General features: G+C 38.1%; 1 protein-coding gene across 2 annotated transcripts; it reads right to left on the reverse strand.

Moving 5' to 3' along the window:
* Nucleotides 1-85: 85 nt before the first annotated feature.
* Nucleotides 86-18,848, reverse strand: LOC123880564 (chitinase-like protein EN03). Of its 2 annotated transcripts, none has more exons than XM_045928749.1 (9): nt 18,664-18,848; nt 7,348-7,619; nt 6,702-6,834; nt 5,080-5,250; nt 4,512-4,680; nt 3,865-3,995; nt 3,186-3,311; nt 1,426-1,525; nt 86-695 (listed from the first exon to the last, which is right to left on the reverse strand). In XM_045928749.1, the coding sequence occupies exons 1-9, from the start codon at nt 18,770-18,772 to the stop codon at nt 584-586; spliced, it is 1,323 nt and encodes a 440-aa protein (XP_045784705.1). In that variant the 5' UTR covers nt 18,773-18,848; the 3' UTR covers nt 86-583. The 2 variants fall into 2 exon arrangements, with proteins under 2 accessions (XP_045784705.1, XP_045784706.1); XM_045928750.1 differs by having other exon boundaries at nt 7,348-7,598; nt 18,664-18,846.
* Between the last annotated feature and the right edge of the window lie 250 nt (nt 18,849-19,098).

The following is a 19,098-nucleotide window of genomic DNA, read 5'->3' on the forward strand; positions in this document are numbered from 1 at the left end:
GCGCGAGCTGCCGTTATTATGAACTATTACTTATGCCAACGTTTAATTTGGCTATCACTAATTCTAGAGAGAGAAAAAAACAGAGTAAATTTCAATTATTCTTTTATTAAAAAATTTATCGATAAAATAACATTACTGCTTATTTAAAACTGAGATTATACGAGGGTGGATCACACGAAAAAGCTTAAAAATGATATAAAATACTGAAACCTTTGGTTTATTTGTTATTTAATAAAAGTTGCTGCATATCATATCAAGAAATCTATTCATTTACTGAATTTTCTTGCATCTGCTGCATTACCCGACGGCTAAAATTATTCTTATGCTATGCACGTATCACCCTTCTGTCGTTGAATAAAAAGCACACTACCATTCCAATGTAAATAGGTACTATGCAACAACCAAACACCATTCGTCTCAGTTTTCAGAACTTTATAGCGCTTTCAAGGTTTTCATTGTAATACACTTTATAATATAAATAAGAAGTTGCGAAAACACTGAAGAAAACATATTAGCATAGTCTACCTATAGGTATATTGAGATGTGATCTTATTGTATTTTATATCTATCACTGATAGCTGATTTATAGGCGGTACTTGGCCGCGCGAAGAATTGGGTACTTGTCTCCAGTGCACAAACCACGGAAGTCGTCCATGGATAGGTCTACAATGGACACGCCGCCGAGACCTTTAGACCTGTAAAGTAAGTAAGAAAAAAGGTTGGATTCGATTTTTCATCTTTTATTTAGATATTTTAATCCATCTTCTGTGAGTTCAAGTATTCTGTCTCAAGAGTTCCACCTTTAAAAGGATTGATATGCAGTTGAACTTATAGGGGACTAAAACTGTGGTTATGACAACTATGGTTGAACTAATCAGGTTTACAGGGTCAATTTATAATGAAAAGGAATGGCACTGAATTTCTAAAATTTTAGATAGCATATTGACTGCTATCTAATGTAAAGCACCATTTTCTACCGATAAAGAAAATTCCCGCAAATTCACGGAAATTTTGTTTTGCGTGGTAGTGGTCATTATGTTATAATTTAGAAATTCCCTTCCTTCTTTTTAATGTAAATTGACCCTAAGTAGTGGGAAGTCTTGTGTAGGTAAACGTGAACGACGAATAATTAGGATTTGCTACACCGACTTAAAAAGACAGTTCTTAAATGTCATATTGGATATTAGTTAATTAGTTCAGTATGGTCCGATTCTTGAACTGTAGTATGGCCCTAGGGCAATTTAAAAAAACCCTGGTGAGCAAGAGCACTGCTAAGTATGCATTGGATAGAACGGCTCTCGTATCTCCGATATCGACTATGGTTTCACTACGAATGGATTGCCAAATGATAATGATAACATTAAAATTAGAAAAGATTCAGATGCGGACGAAGTCGCGGGCAACGGCTAGTAAATAATTACTCACTTGGCGTACTGTGCCTTCTGTCCAGCCGTGTCAGGGTCCTCATAGCTAACCCACAGACCACCCTCGCCGCTGTCGTCCGGTAGGCGGAAGGCGTATGTACCTGCGCAGAAACACAGTTTCATGATACCCTATCGGAGGTACCTCAACTAACTGATAGTGCAGAGAAAGCGTGGTGACATCTACACAGTGCAACTTAATGAGTGCTGGAAACATATTTTATACACCACACTAAATACAATATATTATTGAAACACTTCTGAAAAATCAAAAGCCTTTGGAAGAAGATAAACAACTTCGAACACGACTTGAGAGTAGGTACTAACGCAGATTTTTTTTCAATCTATACTAAAATGGCCGCTAAACAGAACAGCTGTACTAAACAGCTATTCTGTTTAGCAGCCATTAGCAGCTGCATGTGCATATAATTCCGTTGTTTACTAATTACAACGGAAATCGGTAAACAACGTATCTATACCATCACCGTGAGCATACAAGGAGAAACAATAAATAAAAACCGTACAAATACAATGAGGAAGGTTAATTAATACGTTTAATGCATTGTTTTCGAGTAATGATTCGCCATTAGGATTTACAATAAGCCTAGCCAAAAGCCAAAAGCTGTTCTGAAGTACCAACCAAAAAAATCTCCATCCTTCGTTAAGCCCACGTCTGAAAAGTTAAATGTAGCAGCTATAGAGTGATCGTCTATGTTTTGGCAGAATTTGTGGCAGTAAGCCAAGCCAGCCCATATCGTTTGAAGGCATTGTAATATAACTCAAAATGGTAGATGTATAGTAGAATGTGGAAGATTACTGGAACTAAATCAAACTCCAATCACAGAGAAACTAACAAGTCGTGAAAAAAAGCAATTTTAAAGATAAATAGATAAAAATAAAAACAAGGAGTGTAATATGAAGATATAATCTTGAAAATGGATAAAAATTTGCAAAGAAGAAAAATATAAAGTCTATGAAAATAAAAACCGTAATGATAGGTAGTCATTGAAGGAATTTCTAGAAATGAGTGAAAATAGCTTTGGAAATGAAGAAGCCATGAAAATGGTACTGCTGACTCGTTATATAGGCGTTAAAACGATTTGACCACCTCAAAGACAAAAACTATAAAATTCCAAGCCAGGGCATAATAGTGAATGCATTAGAAACCACTCCATTCATAAAGGACAACCGCCACTCTCTGATAGTTGGTACGAAAACAAATACAATTTGTTGAGCAATGAAATTTGGTCTTAATTTTTTGTATCATTTTCTTATCCTAGGCATGTGGAGTTCCCGTGATAGAGAACCTATGAAAATAGAATCCCAAGTTTTTGAGAAACTTATGAAAATTTACTAGTTGTTACATTTAAAATCGTTATTATAGAATTTCTGTGTCATCAAGTTACAAATCGCAAGCAATTTATCGACAGCAAGAGCTCTTCTATTCACGTCACTTCTTCATGTGACATTGACGAAGTGCACTGCTCTGGTGTGGCACTACTAAAAGCCATAAGAAGAAAAAAAATTCAATTCGCAGCTATGTAAAAAAAACGGCATTTCTCGCTTTTAATAAGTGATTTTTGAGTTTTAACGCTAACATAAATAAAATTTAATTTAAAGCGAATAAAAACAATATGTATTGTTCGCTACCATTTTGGCGGTTGTCCTTTACAAATAAATTACTCGAACCAAACTGCTCAAGCTAAAAATGCAAATCATAAAGAACCTTTGATTCATTAATAGTAAATATTTTATAGGACTTACCGAAACGCTTGCTGGGATCGGTGACCTTTCTAAGGTGAGGTCGCATGCCCTTTTGGTGGTTGGGGTTGATCAGCTTAGCGCAGATTTCCGGGTAACTCAATATTCCTTCGGTTTTCGTGTAGGGTCCTTTGCGAAAGAAGAACAAACCTTATTAGCTAAACAGTGGTAGTCTAAGGGGATGGACCACTCGGAGCTTCGGTTCTAGTGGGATACTAGACCTTAAAAAGTTGTTTAATGTAATGTGCACGGAATCGTTAATCAGCGAGTAATTTTGGTGTTGGAGGCCCTTAAAAAATTAAAGAATAACATGACGTGATCGTTTAGTGCAGATTTAAAAAAATGCGGGGTTTCGTGCCATCGTACCAAGTATACTTGGCACTTTTAAGTCGAACGCTAATTTAAATTAATTTTCCCGTGAACACATTTTTTTTTGTTATAATATTATGTTGTATTAACCACAAATTTACGATTTTTGGATTTTCCCCTTCACTTGTGCTATAAGATTAACTTACCTGCCAAATTTTATGATTCTAGGTCAACGAAAAGTACCTTATACGTTTTCTTGACAGACACAACAGACGGACAGACGGATATACAGACGACAACAAAGTGAGGGTTCCTTTTTTCATTTTTAGGTATGGAACCGTAAAAATTAGATTTAAATGTACTGATTTCTTACCAGCTTCTCCAGCCTCGTTAGCATGTAGAGGTGGTACTCCTGAGATCTCCGAGTCAGAGTCCAGTGTCCAGGTGCGTCCGTAGGTTGCGATACCCAGGACAATCTTGTTGCTAGGCGCACCAGCTGATAACCTGGAACAATCCGGGTTTATTGGGTCATATTTATAAAAGTGAAACTTTTTAATTTGCATTGGAAAGGCTATGGGCGTGCCGCATCAGGTTGATTTTATGAAAATGGAGGAAAATGGACATAGTCTAGCAAGAGCACTACATTTTAATATTATTGAAGAAGAAGTACCTAAGTTTAATTAAATTGTATCACCCAATGTGTCCCGATTCACAAAATGTTGGATGACAGGAATTCTCTTATTTGATCACGTAGAATTTCAAGTTCCGTTGAGTGTCTGGTGCACTTCGACCACTCGTTGTGCCAGATCTTTTTTCCACGCACTTGCAAACTGTAGAACCAACTCTCTTCGGCGGTGTTCTCACTAGATTTCATAATAGGCGCATCAACAAATTCCTGAAAGACTGGCAAAGCATTGTGGTTCCTCTGGTGCTGCGAATGTTCATGGGCGGTGGTAATCAAGATCAGGTGACTCACTTGCTCGTTCGCTCGCTGTTTTTTTTAAATAGAGATTTTGTTACCAGTAGTTGATGGCAGAGTCGACGTTAAGATGGTCGTTGCGGTTCTGTGGCTTGTAGGTGGGAGCGGTGTAGTCAGCCTCCTTGGGGTTGCGTGATGGTGTGTAGTAGTCGAAGGCGTCGACGTTCACGATGTCAACCAGGTTGATGATCGCAGGCACGTCGTAGTAAACTGAGAACAAGAATATGAATCTTAACAATTATAAAAACCCGCTATTTCAGGGCACCTGGTGAAGCTGCCGAATCTGCCTAGGCTTGTTGATAAAGACTACGTTTTTGAGCCACTTGCGTTTGAGACCCTGACCCATAGTTATCAGAGTGGAAAAATTTGCTATGTTCATGTCAGCGGATTCATTATTTTTTCTTTCGATAAATCCCTCTGTTGTTTATTTTTCTGGGGTTTTGAATATATTTTGCCTTTTGAAAAGTGCAGATATTTTATCTACGAGCAGTGAACGCCGCTGATTGCATGTTAAGCGTCACCTTTATTTCCCTCACGACCTCGTTAAAACGCTCATGGTGTTTCGCCTCCTTGTCATCCATATGCGTGGTTCTAAACCAAAATACTCACCAGTGGCATTAACGTTGGGCAACACGGTGATGGCGAGCTGCATGTTGGGCTTGAGGTTGAGCGCAGCCTTCATTTCCCTCACGAGCGCAGTGAAGCCTTCACGGTGTTCTGCCTCCTTATCATCCACGGGCGTGGTGCCAAACGCCTTCTTGATGCCGTGCCAAATGGAGCCTGGATAACATGCCTCAGCTCAATATTGTCAGATTCTAGTTTTAATTGATCATAATAATAATGTCAAAGTGTTTTTATTGAACTCAAAAGAACCAATTATACATTAGAGTTTTTCGAAATTATCAGAAATCTTTATTATAAAACGATTACTAATGGAATAATTGGAGTAGGCACGTTTAATTGAATTGATATCGATTTATGTATTCGATGTGTTGCGGAAGCGTCATCCTAAAATAGGTATGTACTTAATTAAATACATGTTATATACGGGTGCTTAACAGGGCTCTCTCCGTCACTCGCCTTATACAATCGTAGTTCCAATTTCATTTGAATATTAAGCAACCAAAGTCCATGAAATTTTGCAGACATATTCTAGAAACTAATATCTGTGTCTGTGGTGTTATAGATTTTTCTAAAAATATGTAGTTTTAAAATTACAGGGGTACAAAGATTTGTATGTAAAATTTTAAGACCGTGTAACTTTGAAACCGAATATTTTAACAAAAATCTGGAAAACCACAGACATAGATATTAGTTTCTAGAATATGTCTGCAAAATTTCATGGACTTCGGTTGCTTAATATTCAAATGAAATTGGAACTACGTTTGTATGAAGCGAGTGACGGAGAGACCCCTCTTAACAATTCAGTGTCATTCCAATTCGAGATCCTTGAACAATTGAAATACTTTCATTAGTCGTGATAATATTTCAATTTAGAGTTTGCAACCATTAGCAATCGTTTCCCAATGAAATGAAAATTACCAAGTAGGTACCTAAGAAGTATGTTTTGTATGTTTAAAATATTATTGTTGGGAACGTCCTGTCTTGTGTCTGTTACTATAAAGAGGTCGACGTTGGGTAACAATCAATATCGACCAACGATCTCTGTATAGTACTTACATTTTATAATTTTCCGATTTTTACAAAGCGACGCTGCGAATGCAAAACCCGCGATGTACTTTTTCAGCAGTTTCATTTTTGATGTAATTTTGTTAGGTTTTAAAAGGCGTGTGTTGGTACATGTAGAAACCCGTTCTTTAGTGTGTTTGGTTCAAGAGATAATCTTTCTAGATAAGTGATTTTGATCTAAAAATGATGAACCATGTTTTTTCAAAAAAACTTAAATTTAAAAGAGTCGCCTGAAAACTTGTGATTTTCCACATAGCGGAATTTTTATGTACAGCGACGAAATATGGCAAGATGCCGCGTGGAAAACGAATAGGAGGTTTAGTTAGATTTCCATGCCTCTCCTCACTTGTCCCACTTTCATCTCAGACTGCATCAAACTATTACTAACAAATAACATCGCTTTCGAGGACCAACTTTTTTTTTGCGTAACTAGCGCTTGGCTGCAATCAGATCTGCTAGCGAGTGATGATGCAGCCTACAATGGAGCGGGTTTGCCTAGACTTCATTCATCACCAATTGTCATCAACAAAATAGTATTTTACCAAAAGTTCCGCGGATCTTCTTGGGCTTGATCCTGGCGAACTGCCACGCGAGGTCGATACCGTCGAAGCCATGCTGCTCGGCCAACAGCACTCCGGAATTGACGAACGCGGTACGTGCTTGTGGCGACTCGAGCTGCACAACAAAACTCGATTACGACAGGTCGACATGACAATCCGGGTGGGGTCGCACCCCACAGCCCCCGTGCTAACCCGGTGCGGGATAACGCGGGTGACGTGCGGTTCCGTTGGGCATCCCTCCTCCTCATACCCCGATTGCCATGTCGATTTTTCGCCTACTATAATACCTAGGTATGTAGTTTAATTATTAGGATACTAACAAATTAGAAAAATATACGTACCTACTAACTTTTCATAAGTTTTATAGGTACTTTACTAATAGGTAAATTATTATGGCCTATATTGCCTTAATAAAGAAAACAAAAAAATAAATAAAATAAGTATTATTATAATTATAAAACACTAACTGAGAAAACAGTCGAGACTGATGGCTTGTACATGCTCTCCGAGCATACTCTCAAATTCGGTCAGCCATCTATGCGCTAATCATTCGTTGTCAAAACTAAGCCACGCACCTTTCATGCGATCAAGTGGTTTTATATTGGTAAAAAGTTTTTCTAGAACTTACCAATAAGTTGTATTTCTGTTCATCTTCCTTGTCCGCATCTCCACCGATGGAAAGGAGGACCTTCAGGCCAGGGTACTTGCTCTTGAAGCCGGTGATGGCGCGGTAGTTGGCGTGGTTCCTGTCTACATCGAGGTTCTCGTTGAGCGAGATGGCCTTGTAGGTGTCAGGCTGGACACCTGCGTAGCCGTACACCAGGTGCGTGCAGAACGACAGCGCCGGGTCCAGGTCCAGCGGCAGCATGCGGGCTTGAGCTGGGTAAATACATCCCTCGACTTTATTTCAATTAGTTGTGTTATGTTAAAAAGCGATGATACAGTGGATAGTGGTTAGGACGTCGGCTTTCATTTCGGTTGGGGGTTGCAGCCTTCCATCCCAGGCACGGATTTCTAACTTTTCGGACTTACGTGCGGTGAAGGAACGGTGAAGGAAACCACCATGAGGAAACCTACATGCATTGTAATTTTCCGGTGTTCTCAAAGGTGTGTGAAATCTACCTGGACCAGCGTATAAGACTATGGCCCAAACCCTTCACATTCGGAGTGGAGATCCGTGCTGAGTAGTGGCTTGATGATGGGTTGATCGTGATGATGATCGACCCAAATTCTAGATCAAAAGATCTAATTACTTTTGCACTTTCAACTTGCGTTTCTTGTAGCTTATGATATATGATATTTTATGTACTTATTGAAAATGTATGTAAAGATAGTAAATTTTGCACGCCATGTCATGGCAGATTGTGATACGTACCTACTTAAAATTTATGTAACATCTTTTTTACTTACAATCTTGCAATAAATGAAATACTAATACTAAATACTTAATTCGCTATAATCCGCCATAACAGACAAATCTGTATGGTACAACGTGCAGTATGCACGCGATATGCACTACCCGCCTTCCCACTACTATAGCAGGAAAAGCAAGCATTTACACACAATACCACAACAATCCTCTAGATTCTAGAACACGCTCAGTAACGGTACCTATATTACCTATGCCGGAGCATCCCAGGTCAGCTAAGTAAGCTTCTATCCAAGTGATGATCAAAACCAATGTTAATTCGGCCAAACCCGGGATCTCTTGATACAAAGTTGAAAAGGTTGCCCACCAGATCAACAAGACAATAACAAACCAATCTAAACAAGACGTATAAATGAACGTAGGCGAATTTGTGCCCGCCGCAACACCGCTACCATTACATATTAACCTCATATTAACCACTTAAACGGTATATACGCTGAATCTAGGGTTGTCAATATTTATTCGGTTGATTATTTATAGTACCTATTTCGCAGAAGAAGCTGCAAAAAATACAGTAGTTACATACACTACAAATAGTATTTTATTATCAAATTCAAATTCAAAATATTTTTATTCAATTAAACTTTTACAAGTGCTTTTGAATCGTCGAAATAATCTACCACTGGTTCGGAATGCCGTTCCTACCGAGAAGAACCAGCAAGAAACTCGGCGGTTGCTCTAAAAAAGAAACAATATGTATATTTTCTCATTCTACTCGACTACTTAACATGAGATATGCGGGCTTTTGCGTATGTTTATTCAACGGTAGGTATTTATATGTAATACGCATAGATGAATATAATACAAGAGTATATATTATAGTAGGTATGGTTGACAACCTTAGCTTAACCCCGTCTGCCACTATCACAACATATCCTGCCAGTGCAATATATACCTTGTTGCTTATTACATAAGAGTAACACACGAGCTGGCATGACGTAATCGTATTCAAGCAAGATTATCTTCAGGTTAAGGCCAGTCAAAATTGCACAAAACACTTTTCTTGGTAGCTCATGTCTCAATAACAATGAGGATATATTCGGACTCTGTTTCTTGATTGATATTCAATTTTTATTCGAGCTCATGAACAAAATAACAGTATAGGTAGTCCGTTCAAAATGACTTCTCCATGGGGCCCATGGGGATTTTAACTCCATGGATCAACTATCAAAAGTATGGTTCACTTTTAAAATAAGGATAAAATCTTACTTTGCTTACTTTGGACATACCTATTAGTTGACATAAAATTAAAATAGCGCGTGAGAATTCATTTTTACGCATTATATTTATTTTGTGTAGGATCTGTGGTAGGTATGTAGGCAGTAGCCAGTAGGCACTTATTCTACATATTCCCTTTCGTCGAAATCGCGGGCATCAGCTAGTATTTTAATAATATGCCTAAGTATTGTATTGGAATCAATCTAAATGGCATTGGAAAAACCTTTCGATATTCAGCCTTACTCATACGCAGGGTCGTCCCAAGGATGGTGCGAGTGGTGCAACTAGGGGTGGCGCTTCGAAAATCGATGGGTGCAACCGTAATGGGTGTCGTCATGCCGAAAACAGACTCAAAACTCAAGGGTCCAATTTTTAAGTCCGAGGGCCTTGGGCCAGCGTACTACTCGTAATATGACTAGTACATAGGTAGGTATGTTATAAATGCGAAAGTGCGTTTGATTGTTGGTTTGTTGATTCAATCACGCCACAACAGAACAATGACTCAACCTGGTTTTTTGCTTGGGGATAGTAAAAGATCTAGATTCTAGACCCTAGAGAGTGGCATGGGCTACTTTTATTCCGGAAAATCAAAGTGTTCCCACAGGAGTTTTAAAAATCTTAGTCCACGCGGACGAGGTCGCGGGCATCTGTTAGTATTATATTATATTTTTCTTTTTCCCCGCGCTTTTTCAATTTTAATTTTCACCTCACTTTAGGTACCTATGTATAGCACTATTTTGCCTAATCTGCATAAATATAAAAAATCGCTTCGCTCACGCTTTGCAAATTAATTGTTTGCTATATTTGATTTCCATATTCTGTAATACCTATCTATTTAGTATATCTGAATAGCAAAAAAATTACTTACTGGGCTTGGGTTTATATAATATAGCGGATTTACTAGTCTGATACTTTATATTTCGGGACAGGTCGAGATGGCAATTGGAGTATTAGGCGGGGGGACGCCCCGCAAACCCGCACAGCCCCCAGTCTATTCCGGTGCGGGATAGCGCAGGTGACGTGCGGGTGTGCGGGGCGTCCCCACCCCCATTATCATCTCGACCTGTAGCGTACCGTAACCCCCGACCCAAAAAGAGGGATGTTATAAGTTTGACGTGTGTATCTGTGTATCTGTGTAGTATCAGTCTGTGGCATCGTAGCTCCTAAACTAATGAACCGATTTTAATTTCGTTTTTTTGTTTGAAAGGTGGCTTGATCGAGAATGTTTTTAGCTATAATCCAAGAAAATCAGTTCAGCCGTTTGAAAATTATCAGCTCTTTTCTAGTTACTGTAACCTTCACTTGTCGGGGGTGTTATAAATTTTAAATTTACACTTGTGTTGATGTCATGGCAGCATATTATCAATCTTTTCTGTTTACATAGTAAAAAATTTCGCACTTTGCTCACGTTTGTACTTAAATATAAGTTGATGAATATGTACTTACCTTTAATGGTACCTACCTATTATAAAAAAAAATCATTCGGAGGTCATTATGATTGCTAACAGGTTAAAATATATAACATAGTTTCTTGAAAAAAATTGTATGATTTTGGATTGCAAGCTCCTCAGTTGTTGGTTCAAAAATAAAGTAAATCTTTCTTCCATTTTTTTTTCTAGACCTCCAAGCTCTCCTTCAGCTTTCGGTCTAGAGCCTTCCTAGTCCACTAAGGACCGGATGTCATGAAGATATACTTAATCCATTTATATTACATTTGCGAAATTGAGCCTGTCTTTTACATTTTCACGACCCTTCCTTCCCTTCCTTCGCCTAAACCAATTTTGTCAAAGTTGGTAAACAGGATTTGGAAAATTCGGGAATATCTCGGCGTAATCTCATAGCAGATATAGGCTAAGTATTTTAATTCCAGAAGGCCAAAAGCTCCTACGGTACTATTTAAAAATAACTATATCAACGTAGACTTTTCGCGTGCATTATCCATACTAATATTATAAATGCGAAAAGTCTGTCTGTCTGTCTGTCTATAGGTATGTCTGTCTGTCTGTCTGCTACCTTTTCACGAAATTTGTTACAGGGTTAGCCTATATCCCGGGGACGGACATAGGCTATTGTTTATCCCGGAAAATCAAAGAGTTCCCACGGGATTCCCAAAAACCCATCCGCTTAACCGATTTGTATGAAATTTAGTACCAAGGTAGTTTGAGTCCCTGTAATTGACATAGGCAACTTTTTATCCCGGAAAATCAAACAGTTCCCACGGGATCTTTAAAAACTTAAATCCACGCGGACGAACTCGCGGCAATCCTCTAGTCTTATATAAATACAAGTTTAAATAAAGAATGTGTGTAAAGAATGTCTTGGGATCCCACGGCGCGTGAAGTGCACGCCTGTAGTTATATAAGTAGTTAAGTATATTCATAAATAATAGGAGCTGTTGAATAATATTATTTAATTAGACTAGATAGGTACCTATCAACCTATTTGTGGTAGATAAATAAGTGTTATATAGGTAGCAATGCTCTTTATCGAGCAAACTCCTAAAACCAACACATTATTATTGTTTGTTCGGTTACTTTGTGCCATTTCCCGGTACTTTACCCCGCGCCTGTTTGCTATTCCACTCAAGATTCGAGTTTATATGCCGTTTTATATATAGTATGTTTATTGTAATATGTACTTGGCGACTGACCTTCACGTGAGACAACGACACTTTATTTTTATTAGAATTTCACACAAGTCCTAAATGCTAAACATGGCTAGCTTCACACTAATATTATAAAGGAGAAAGTTTGTATGTGTGTGTGTGTGTGTGTATGTTTGTTACTCCTTCACGCAAAAACTACTGGACGGATTGGGCTGAAATTTAAAATGGAGATAGATTATACCCGATTAGCACATAGGCTACTTTTTATCCCGGAAAATCAAAGAGTTCCCACGGGAATTTTAAAAAACCTACATCCACGCGAACGAAGTCGCGGGTATTAGCTAGTAAGCTATATACCTACCTACTTATACATCTTTGGATATCAGAACGCTTTTACAGTAGCATTTTTTGCGCATAATTTAAAGCTCGTTTTTGTACGCGCGTAGGATCTAAGTATGTATGCGATTTATGTCACACTCGGCTAGCTATCTTTTACGAGCGCAAACACGCTTATATGCTCGACATTTTATATTTAGGCAAGAGCAGTTGCTTCCTCAGAATCCATATTGCTTCTGAGTTCTGACTAACCAACTGGTACGTCGGAATACGTCGGAATGAGTGCGTGCACGCATTTATTCAAGCGTAAAATATAGCGCGCGCAGAATAAATGCTAGTCTGGAACCGCCCTTACTCTTAATTTTTCCAGACGCATGGTCTGAAAAGATGTTACAGCATTACCACACTAATGCATTTCACATGCAGTAGTGAAACATAAATGACTTTACGTTAAAGCCATAAACGCGTTAATCGTTTCTCTATCGTATGCGAATGCGTCAGTGTACTAAAGGCGTTTAAGGTTCCCATAAACTAGAAAACCAATTATAGGCTATCCGTTACTCGGCTGTCACAGCAGTGCCTGCAAAAACTGACAGAAGTCTGATGGACCCCTTACTATAGGTACCTACTAGGGTCTGGATTACTGGATGCAATACATAGATAGATAGATAGATAGATAGAAACTCTTTATTGCACACAAAAATACATATAAGGATAACAACACAGTAAGAAGAAAACAGAAAAAAACAATTGTGTGCAAAGGCGGCCTTATTGCTTGGAGCAATCTCTACCAGGCAACCTTTGCTGAAAGGAGAAGTGCTAGGAAGGAGGTTGGATAGTACCAAGTCGCAAGGATTTTTTTACATAATATATAAATATATATGTATATGCTACACTGAAGAAAACAAATCAAGCAAACAATCCAGACATCGACATAATGCTTAAATCGAACACTAACTAGAATGTACTCGAAAAGTTTCTCACTCATTGAAATAACTTCAATGCATTTTTGAATAGCAGGCACAATACATGTCGCTGTTGAATAGTCAATATGACTTACCTACCTACCGGTTCGAAATGAAGGCTCAGGGGAAAAACAGGCTTTGTGACCTCTTTGACTGAGTCATATCTACTAATCAAAAGTTAAGGTCATAATAAAATAACTTCTATCATTACGGTCAAATATATAAAAAAACCATATAAAATATACCTACCCATATTTTAAAAACAAGATATTTTAGTGACTAATAAATTAAATGCTTAATATTCATATTTTTGGCAAAACATAGCGACTGTTAGGTAGGTATATTCATATTTCATTCAGATTGCATTGCAAGTTGAAAAAATCGGGCAAGTGCGATTCGGACTCGCATACAAAGTGTTCCGTACTTATCGTAGGTACAAGAAATGACACTCTTTAATATTTTAGAATTTTCATGGTTGCTATTTTGAAATTTTCAATGTTTGTTTTTAAAGCGGCAATAGAAAACATAATTATACTGTAAAATTTCAACTCTACCTATAACGGTTCACGAGATACAACTGGCTGACAAGTACACGGACGGACGGACAGCGGAGGCTTAGTAATTGGGTCCCGTGTTGCCATTCTTCGGGTCCGGATTACGGGACCCCAAAAACAAAAAAAAAATACAAAAGCTGTTTTTCTCCTTGACTCTCCCTTCAAATGCATTCCTTACCGAGAAGTTAGGTAGCAAATGACCATTGTAATCTGGAACTGACAAGAAATAACAAATGGCGTCATCCATCCTAATTTAGAATGTACTTAAATATGTAGGTATCTACTTACTGGATCACTAATGTATGCTAGCCAACGTAGGCACTTAGTAATCATATAGGTACCTACCCACTTAGTTTTACCCTACAAATTCTGAAAATTATATTATGTATCAGTATACATAATATAATTTCCAAGAATTACAATCTTATTTGTTTCGATTTATCTCTGTAAGCATTGACACGCCGTTATCCAGGTCACAATATTACTCACAATAAATGTGTGTAGGTATCTATGTATTATGATAATTATCGTAAATTATCTTCGAGCAATGAGCATTGTTACTAATTAGAAATGACGCTCTTATCGGTCGGAGGTCAAATCCGGTAAACAACGCATGATTGGGGAAAAAACATGTTTTTACCCACTACGAGACGGAGATGGTACGAGTTTAAAAGAGAAGTTTTTTCGTAGGTTTCCACGTATCACCAGGTAGTATACGAATGAGTAGGGATTGGACAAGTCCATCACGCTGGCCAAGTGCGGATTGGAAAACTTTACACACTTTTGTGGACATTATGGAGAACTCTCAGGCATGCAGGAACCCATTACGATGTTTTCCTATATCTGTGGAAAGTTGCAGTGTGGTTACAGTCCAGATATTAAAACACCGGTCAAGTGCAAGTCGGACTTGCACTCGAAGGGTTCCGTACCATCGTACAAGAATTAATAACACTTCAGCTTTATTTGCATGAATGAATGAATGATTTATTCAATAAAATGTAGGTACAATATGTTGAAATAATGTCTGATGAGCCTTATACATTTTACCACTGTAACTGGTGTTTGAATATTACCTTAAATTAAATTAAATACAAATAAAAGTCAAGACTAAAATATTAAGTTAAGTTTGTGATGTAACCACAATTTCTCGGTTCGAATGTAGGTCAATGGGAAGTACTATTGTTTTGATTCCCTTGACAGGTCTTGACAGGCAGACAACGAAGGTTCCAGGTTCCTTTTTTTCTGGACATACGAAACCCTAAAAAGATAATGATAATGATGAGTGTACTTACTAATCTTATTTTACTTTTTTAAATATCAATGAACCTATACACAAGCAAACATAATAAGTGGACTCATTAGGTACATACCGATTCCGATTATGGGTAAGAACAACAATAAGGCGATTGTATCAGCTAAATCACCTAGGAAATACAATAGGCAATAGGTATAGATGTGGTCGAACAAATAGCCTTTTCAGTGTTCGCTGATAAGAGGAAAACTCTGCATTACTCACTGCAATGAATCAGATCTCCAATTAACTGGCCTTCGACGAGACGTTTTTTGCCTTCCTACGCATACGGTCACTTTAAAATATAAATGATACTTCTTATCTTGTTCTAAATCTGCCATATTGTATGCAAATAATGATCATTTTACATAGGTACGTGTATGTAAAGTGGTTGGGGTATCGTATCAACTCAACTCAAACCTCAAGGAGTTGGTTGGAGTGTCGAAACCTGGTTCACAAATTGAAGATCGCTATCTCTTCTACTCTCATGCATTTCTATCTTCTGTTTTACTCACCATCGATCACGAATTATGTACGCCATGATATGACCGTAAACATGTCTTAGATGGTTAGGTCTAAATCTAGTCCTATCCTTTTCTGCAGGGTGCAATATGAAAGGGGTAGCGATACCTATAAAACTTTGCATCGTACCGAATCGCTAAATTACTGGGTGATACGTCTTTACCGGATTTTATTTTTTCAAGACACAAAATACTTACAAAAAAGCAAGTTTTCTACCAATAGACAAACCGCAAAAATAGCCATGACCGAATGCCATTTGTAACGTATGTATACATATACTACATGTATCGGAAGGTAACTAAATACTAGATTTTATATTATATAAATCAATGCCAAGCTGTGTTGATGGCATAATTGTAACGAGCCAAGTATAAACGGTGGGCAAAGCTGACTCTGCCCAGTGCCCGGAAGCTAAGGACACAGCTTCGCGCAGAATTCTCGCCCATGGATCAATTTCCTTCCAAATAATAACCGAAATACTAATACCTAAACTAACCTGGGTGTATGCTTGCATTTCAAATGAAAAAAACAATATTTAGATCGTTTATAGGTAAGTATAGTCAAAGGTATGTATTAGACTCAGCCTCATGGCACCGTGCGACAAAATTACTGCTAATTGTAGTCTAACGATATCCCTAACATGTAGTAATAAGTCGTAAAGGTTGCCCCTCTGAAACTTGGAGACAGTCATCCATATCAGAACTTATGGAAATTTCCTTCGGCCAGTCGTGGCAAGAAGCAATGAACAATATAATCGTAATTATAGTGGAAATAATTCATAGACCAGGGCGCGCTTGGAACCTTCGTAGCTTTAGTTTGAAGTTTATGTAATTAGTTATCACAAATATTACACCATTATCTTACAGCTTCAACAATTATAATCAAAAAGTGTATCACACTTCACACTATAATACATATTATAAGGGGGAAAGTTTGTGTGTATATGTGTGAGTGTGTATGTTTGTTACTCTTTCCCGCAAAAACTACTAGACAGATTTGGCTGAAATTTGGAATGGAGATAGACAACATCTTGGATTAGCACATAGGGTACTTTTTATCCTGGATAATCAAAGAGTTCCCACGGTATTTCGAAAAACCTAAATCCACGCGAGCGAAGTCGCTGGCATCGGCTAATAATAAATATATAATAGGTATCATACCTAATCCTATACCCATTTTGAATAAATGGTTTGAGTTTGAACAGCGTTACTCTACCCAAACGCTCTCCGCAAGAATCAAACGCCCGGGTAGTGCGTACTTTGCACACCCAGCGATCTTGGTCCGTGACATGGCAAGCTAGATAGTTTTTGCTACGGACCACAGATTGTGATCAGTCTATTGCATAATTCTATATAGCCTACCGGAGTAAATGAATCTGTTTTTCATATTACCAACATATAATAGGTACTTAGGTACTTATCTACTCGTGCCTAAGCAAAATGAACCTGTCTTCATTAAGTTCTTACGTGCTCCGATTTAGAATATTCCTTGGATATTATATAGGAGTCATATTGGAAGAAATTAAGAATAATAAAGTCGTAGTCATTTACCTGTAAATAACATTCGGAATGTACCTACTCTATTCGGAATTTTTAAATCGCGATCGCCATTTTGTTCACATTTTGACTATGTACCTATATCATGGCGTCCATTTTCATCATCATCATCGCGTGCCTTCTTCGAAACGAAGTTTGGCGATCATCATCCGAAAAGCTTCTCTATTAAAAACCGCCTCTTTCAACTTCGGGTAACTAAGCCCTGTCCACCCCCTTATGTCGTCCAACCATTTACGTCTTTGGCGACCTTGAGCTCTTTTGCCTGCAATTCTCCCTTCCAAAACTAATCTTGGGAATGAGAATTGTCCTCCTCTCTGTAAATGCCCAAAGAAAGCGAGCTTCCTTCGCATGATGGTGGACATGAGTTCTCTCTCTTTGTGGACCAATTCCAGTACCTTAGTGTTCGGTGTAAAACTGTTCCAGGTTATCTTGAGCATTTTCCTGTAGATCCACATTTCGAAAGCTTGTAGGCGGTTAGTTGCTTCCTTTTTGAGAACCCAAGTTTCACAACCATACAAGAGGGTGGACCAGACATAGCACTTTACAAGGCGGCATCTCAGCTCAAGCTGTATTTTGTTGCTGCAGAGGATTTTGGACATCTTGTGGAACATGGTTTTGGCTTGGCTAATACGGCACTTTATTTCTTGTAGGTGATCCAGATCCGAAGTGAAATACCTACCCAGGTACTTCATTTTCGGGACCACATCCACGCTCTGGCCCCTCAATTCCAGACGGAAGGGACTTTCAGGCCTCTTCGAAATCAACATTGCCTTCGTTTTACTGACATTAATTGATATGGTTTGCTTTATGGTTTGCTTTATGAAACCCCAAAAGGAGAACCCCATTTCAGAAAGTCGGAAAACCAGCATAGGAATGTATATTTACCTACTGTTAACTTTTCTACGCACACGCCACACCGTAGGTAATCTCAAATCTCATTTGTAAGTAAAAATTTCAAGTCCGATAAGGAAATAATTCTTTTAAAAATATTTAAAATTTTATATAGCGATCAAATATTACTTACAAGTTAAAAAGCACAAAATCGTTAAAAATATTACGTTAGCTTTTATTTATTTTATTTCAACAAAAATAATCTAATCAATGTAAAAAATAAAAACATGGTTTTTAAAGATATTTTTTGTCAACTATTTCCTTGCAAAATCATTCTATAATTCATATTTTTTTTACAAATATATAGGTAAGTACCTGTGCATACATGAGACTATTCTTTATAGTTTAAAATAATATTATGAGATCAAATTTTTTTAAACAGGGAACGCTCAGCAACAGGACAGTTAACAACCACGATTACAATAAGAATTTTAACGGATTTTTATTTAAATATGAAAAATTATCCATTAAAATCCTTAGAAAATAAGGTGGGTCTCTTTTTTATTGTAAATAAACCGTTTTGAATTCGTAAAACACAAGAAAAAAATACAATCGCAACAAAATAATAAATACTTACATTCTCTGACATAGCTCTTGCTGTCATAGTAGCAGATAACTTTGCTCTGGGACACGGGCGTGGAGGCCGCGACGGCCAGGAGCGCCGCGAAGGCAATCAGGAACTTCATGGTACTGTGGTGCTGCGTCTAACCGCCTCGGAGCGAGCTCGACGAATAAGCAACTTCGAGGGAACGCTCGGCCAAAGTGACCGCGACTCCAACAGCCAGAAGGTCAAAGTTTATAATATTTTAATGCCGATGTTTACATTTCGATATGGGCGCAGGCTGAGACAATCTGCTGACCGGTGTACTCGGGTCACGTTCCAACTTTTATCGAATATAATATTGAAAACTAGCGACCCGCCCCGGCTTCGCACGGTCGCAATGTACATACTCGTACATAGATACCAATGAGTTTTAGAGCCTCGATAGCTCAACGGTTGAGGAGCGGACTG

This window comes from Maniola jurtina, chromosome Z (genome assembly GCF_905333055.1).
Source record: "Maniola jurtina chromosome Z, ilManJurt1.1, whole genome shotgun sequence".
Classification (NCBI taxonomy): Eukaryota; Metazoa; Arthropoda; class Insecta; order Lepidoptera; family Nymphalidae; genus Maniola; species Maniola jurtina.

Bases quoted from the DNA above. Each gene is read 5' to 3' on its own strand.
- LOC123880564 (XM_045928749.1), bottom strand. From the start codon at position 18,772: ATGAAGTTCCTGATTGCCTTCGCGGCGCTCCTGGCCGTCGCGGCCTCC. The intron at 6,835-7,347 runs GTAAGTTCTAGA...TTTGTTGTGCAG, and splicing joins AACAGAAATACAACTTATTG to CTCGAGTCGCCACAAGCACG. The intron at 3,312-3,864 runs GTAAGAAATCAG...TCTTTCGCAAAG, and splicing joins TAACGAGGCTGGAGAAGCTG to GACCCTACACGAAAACCGAA.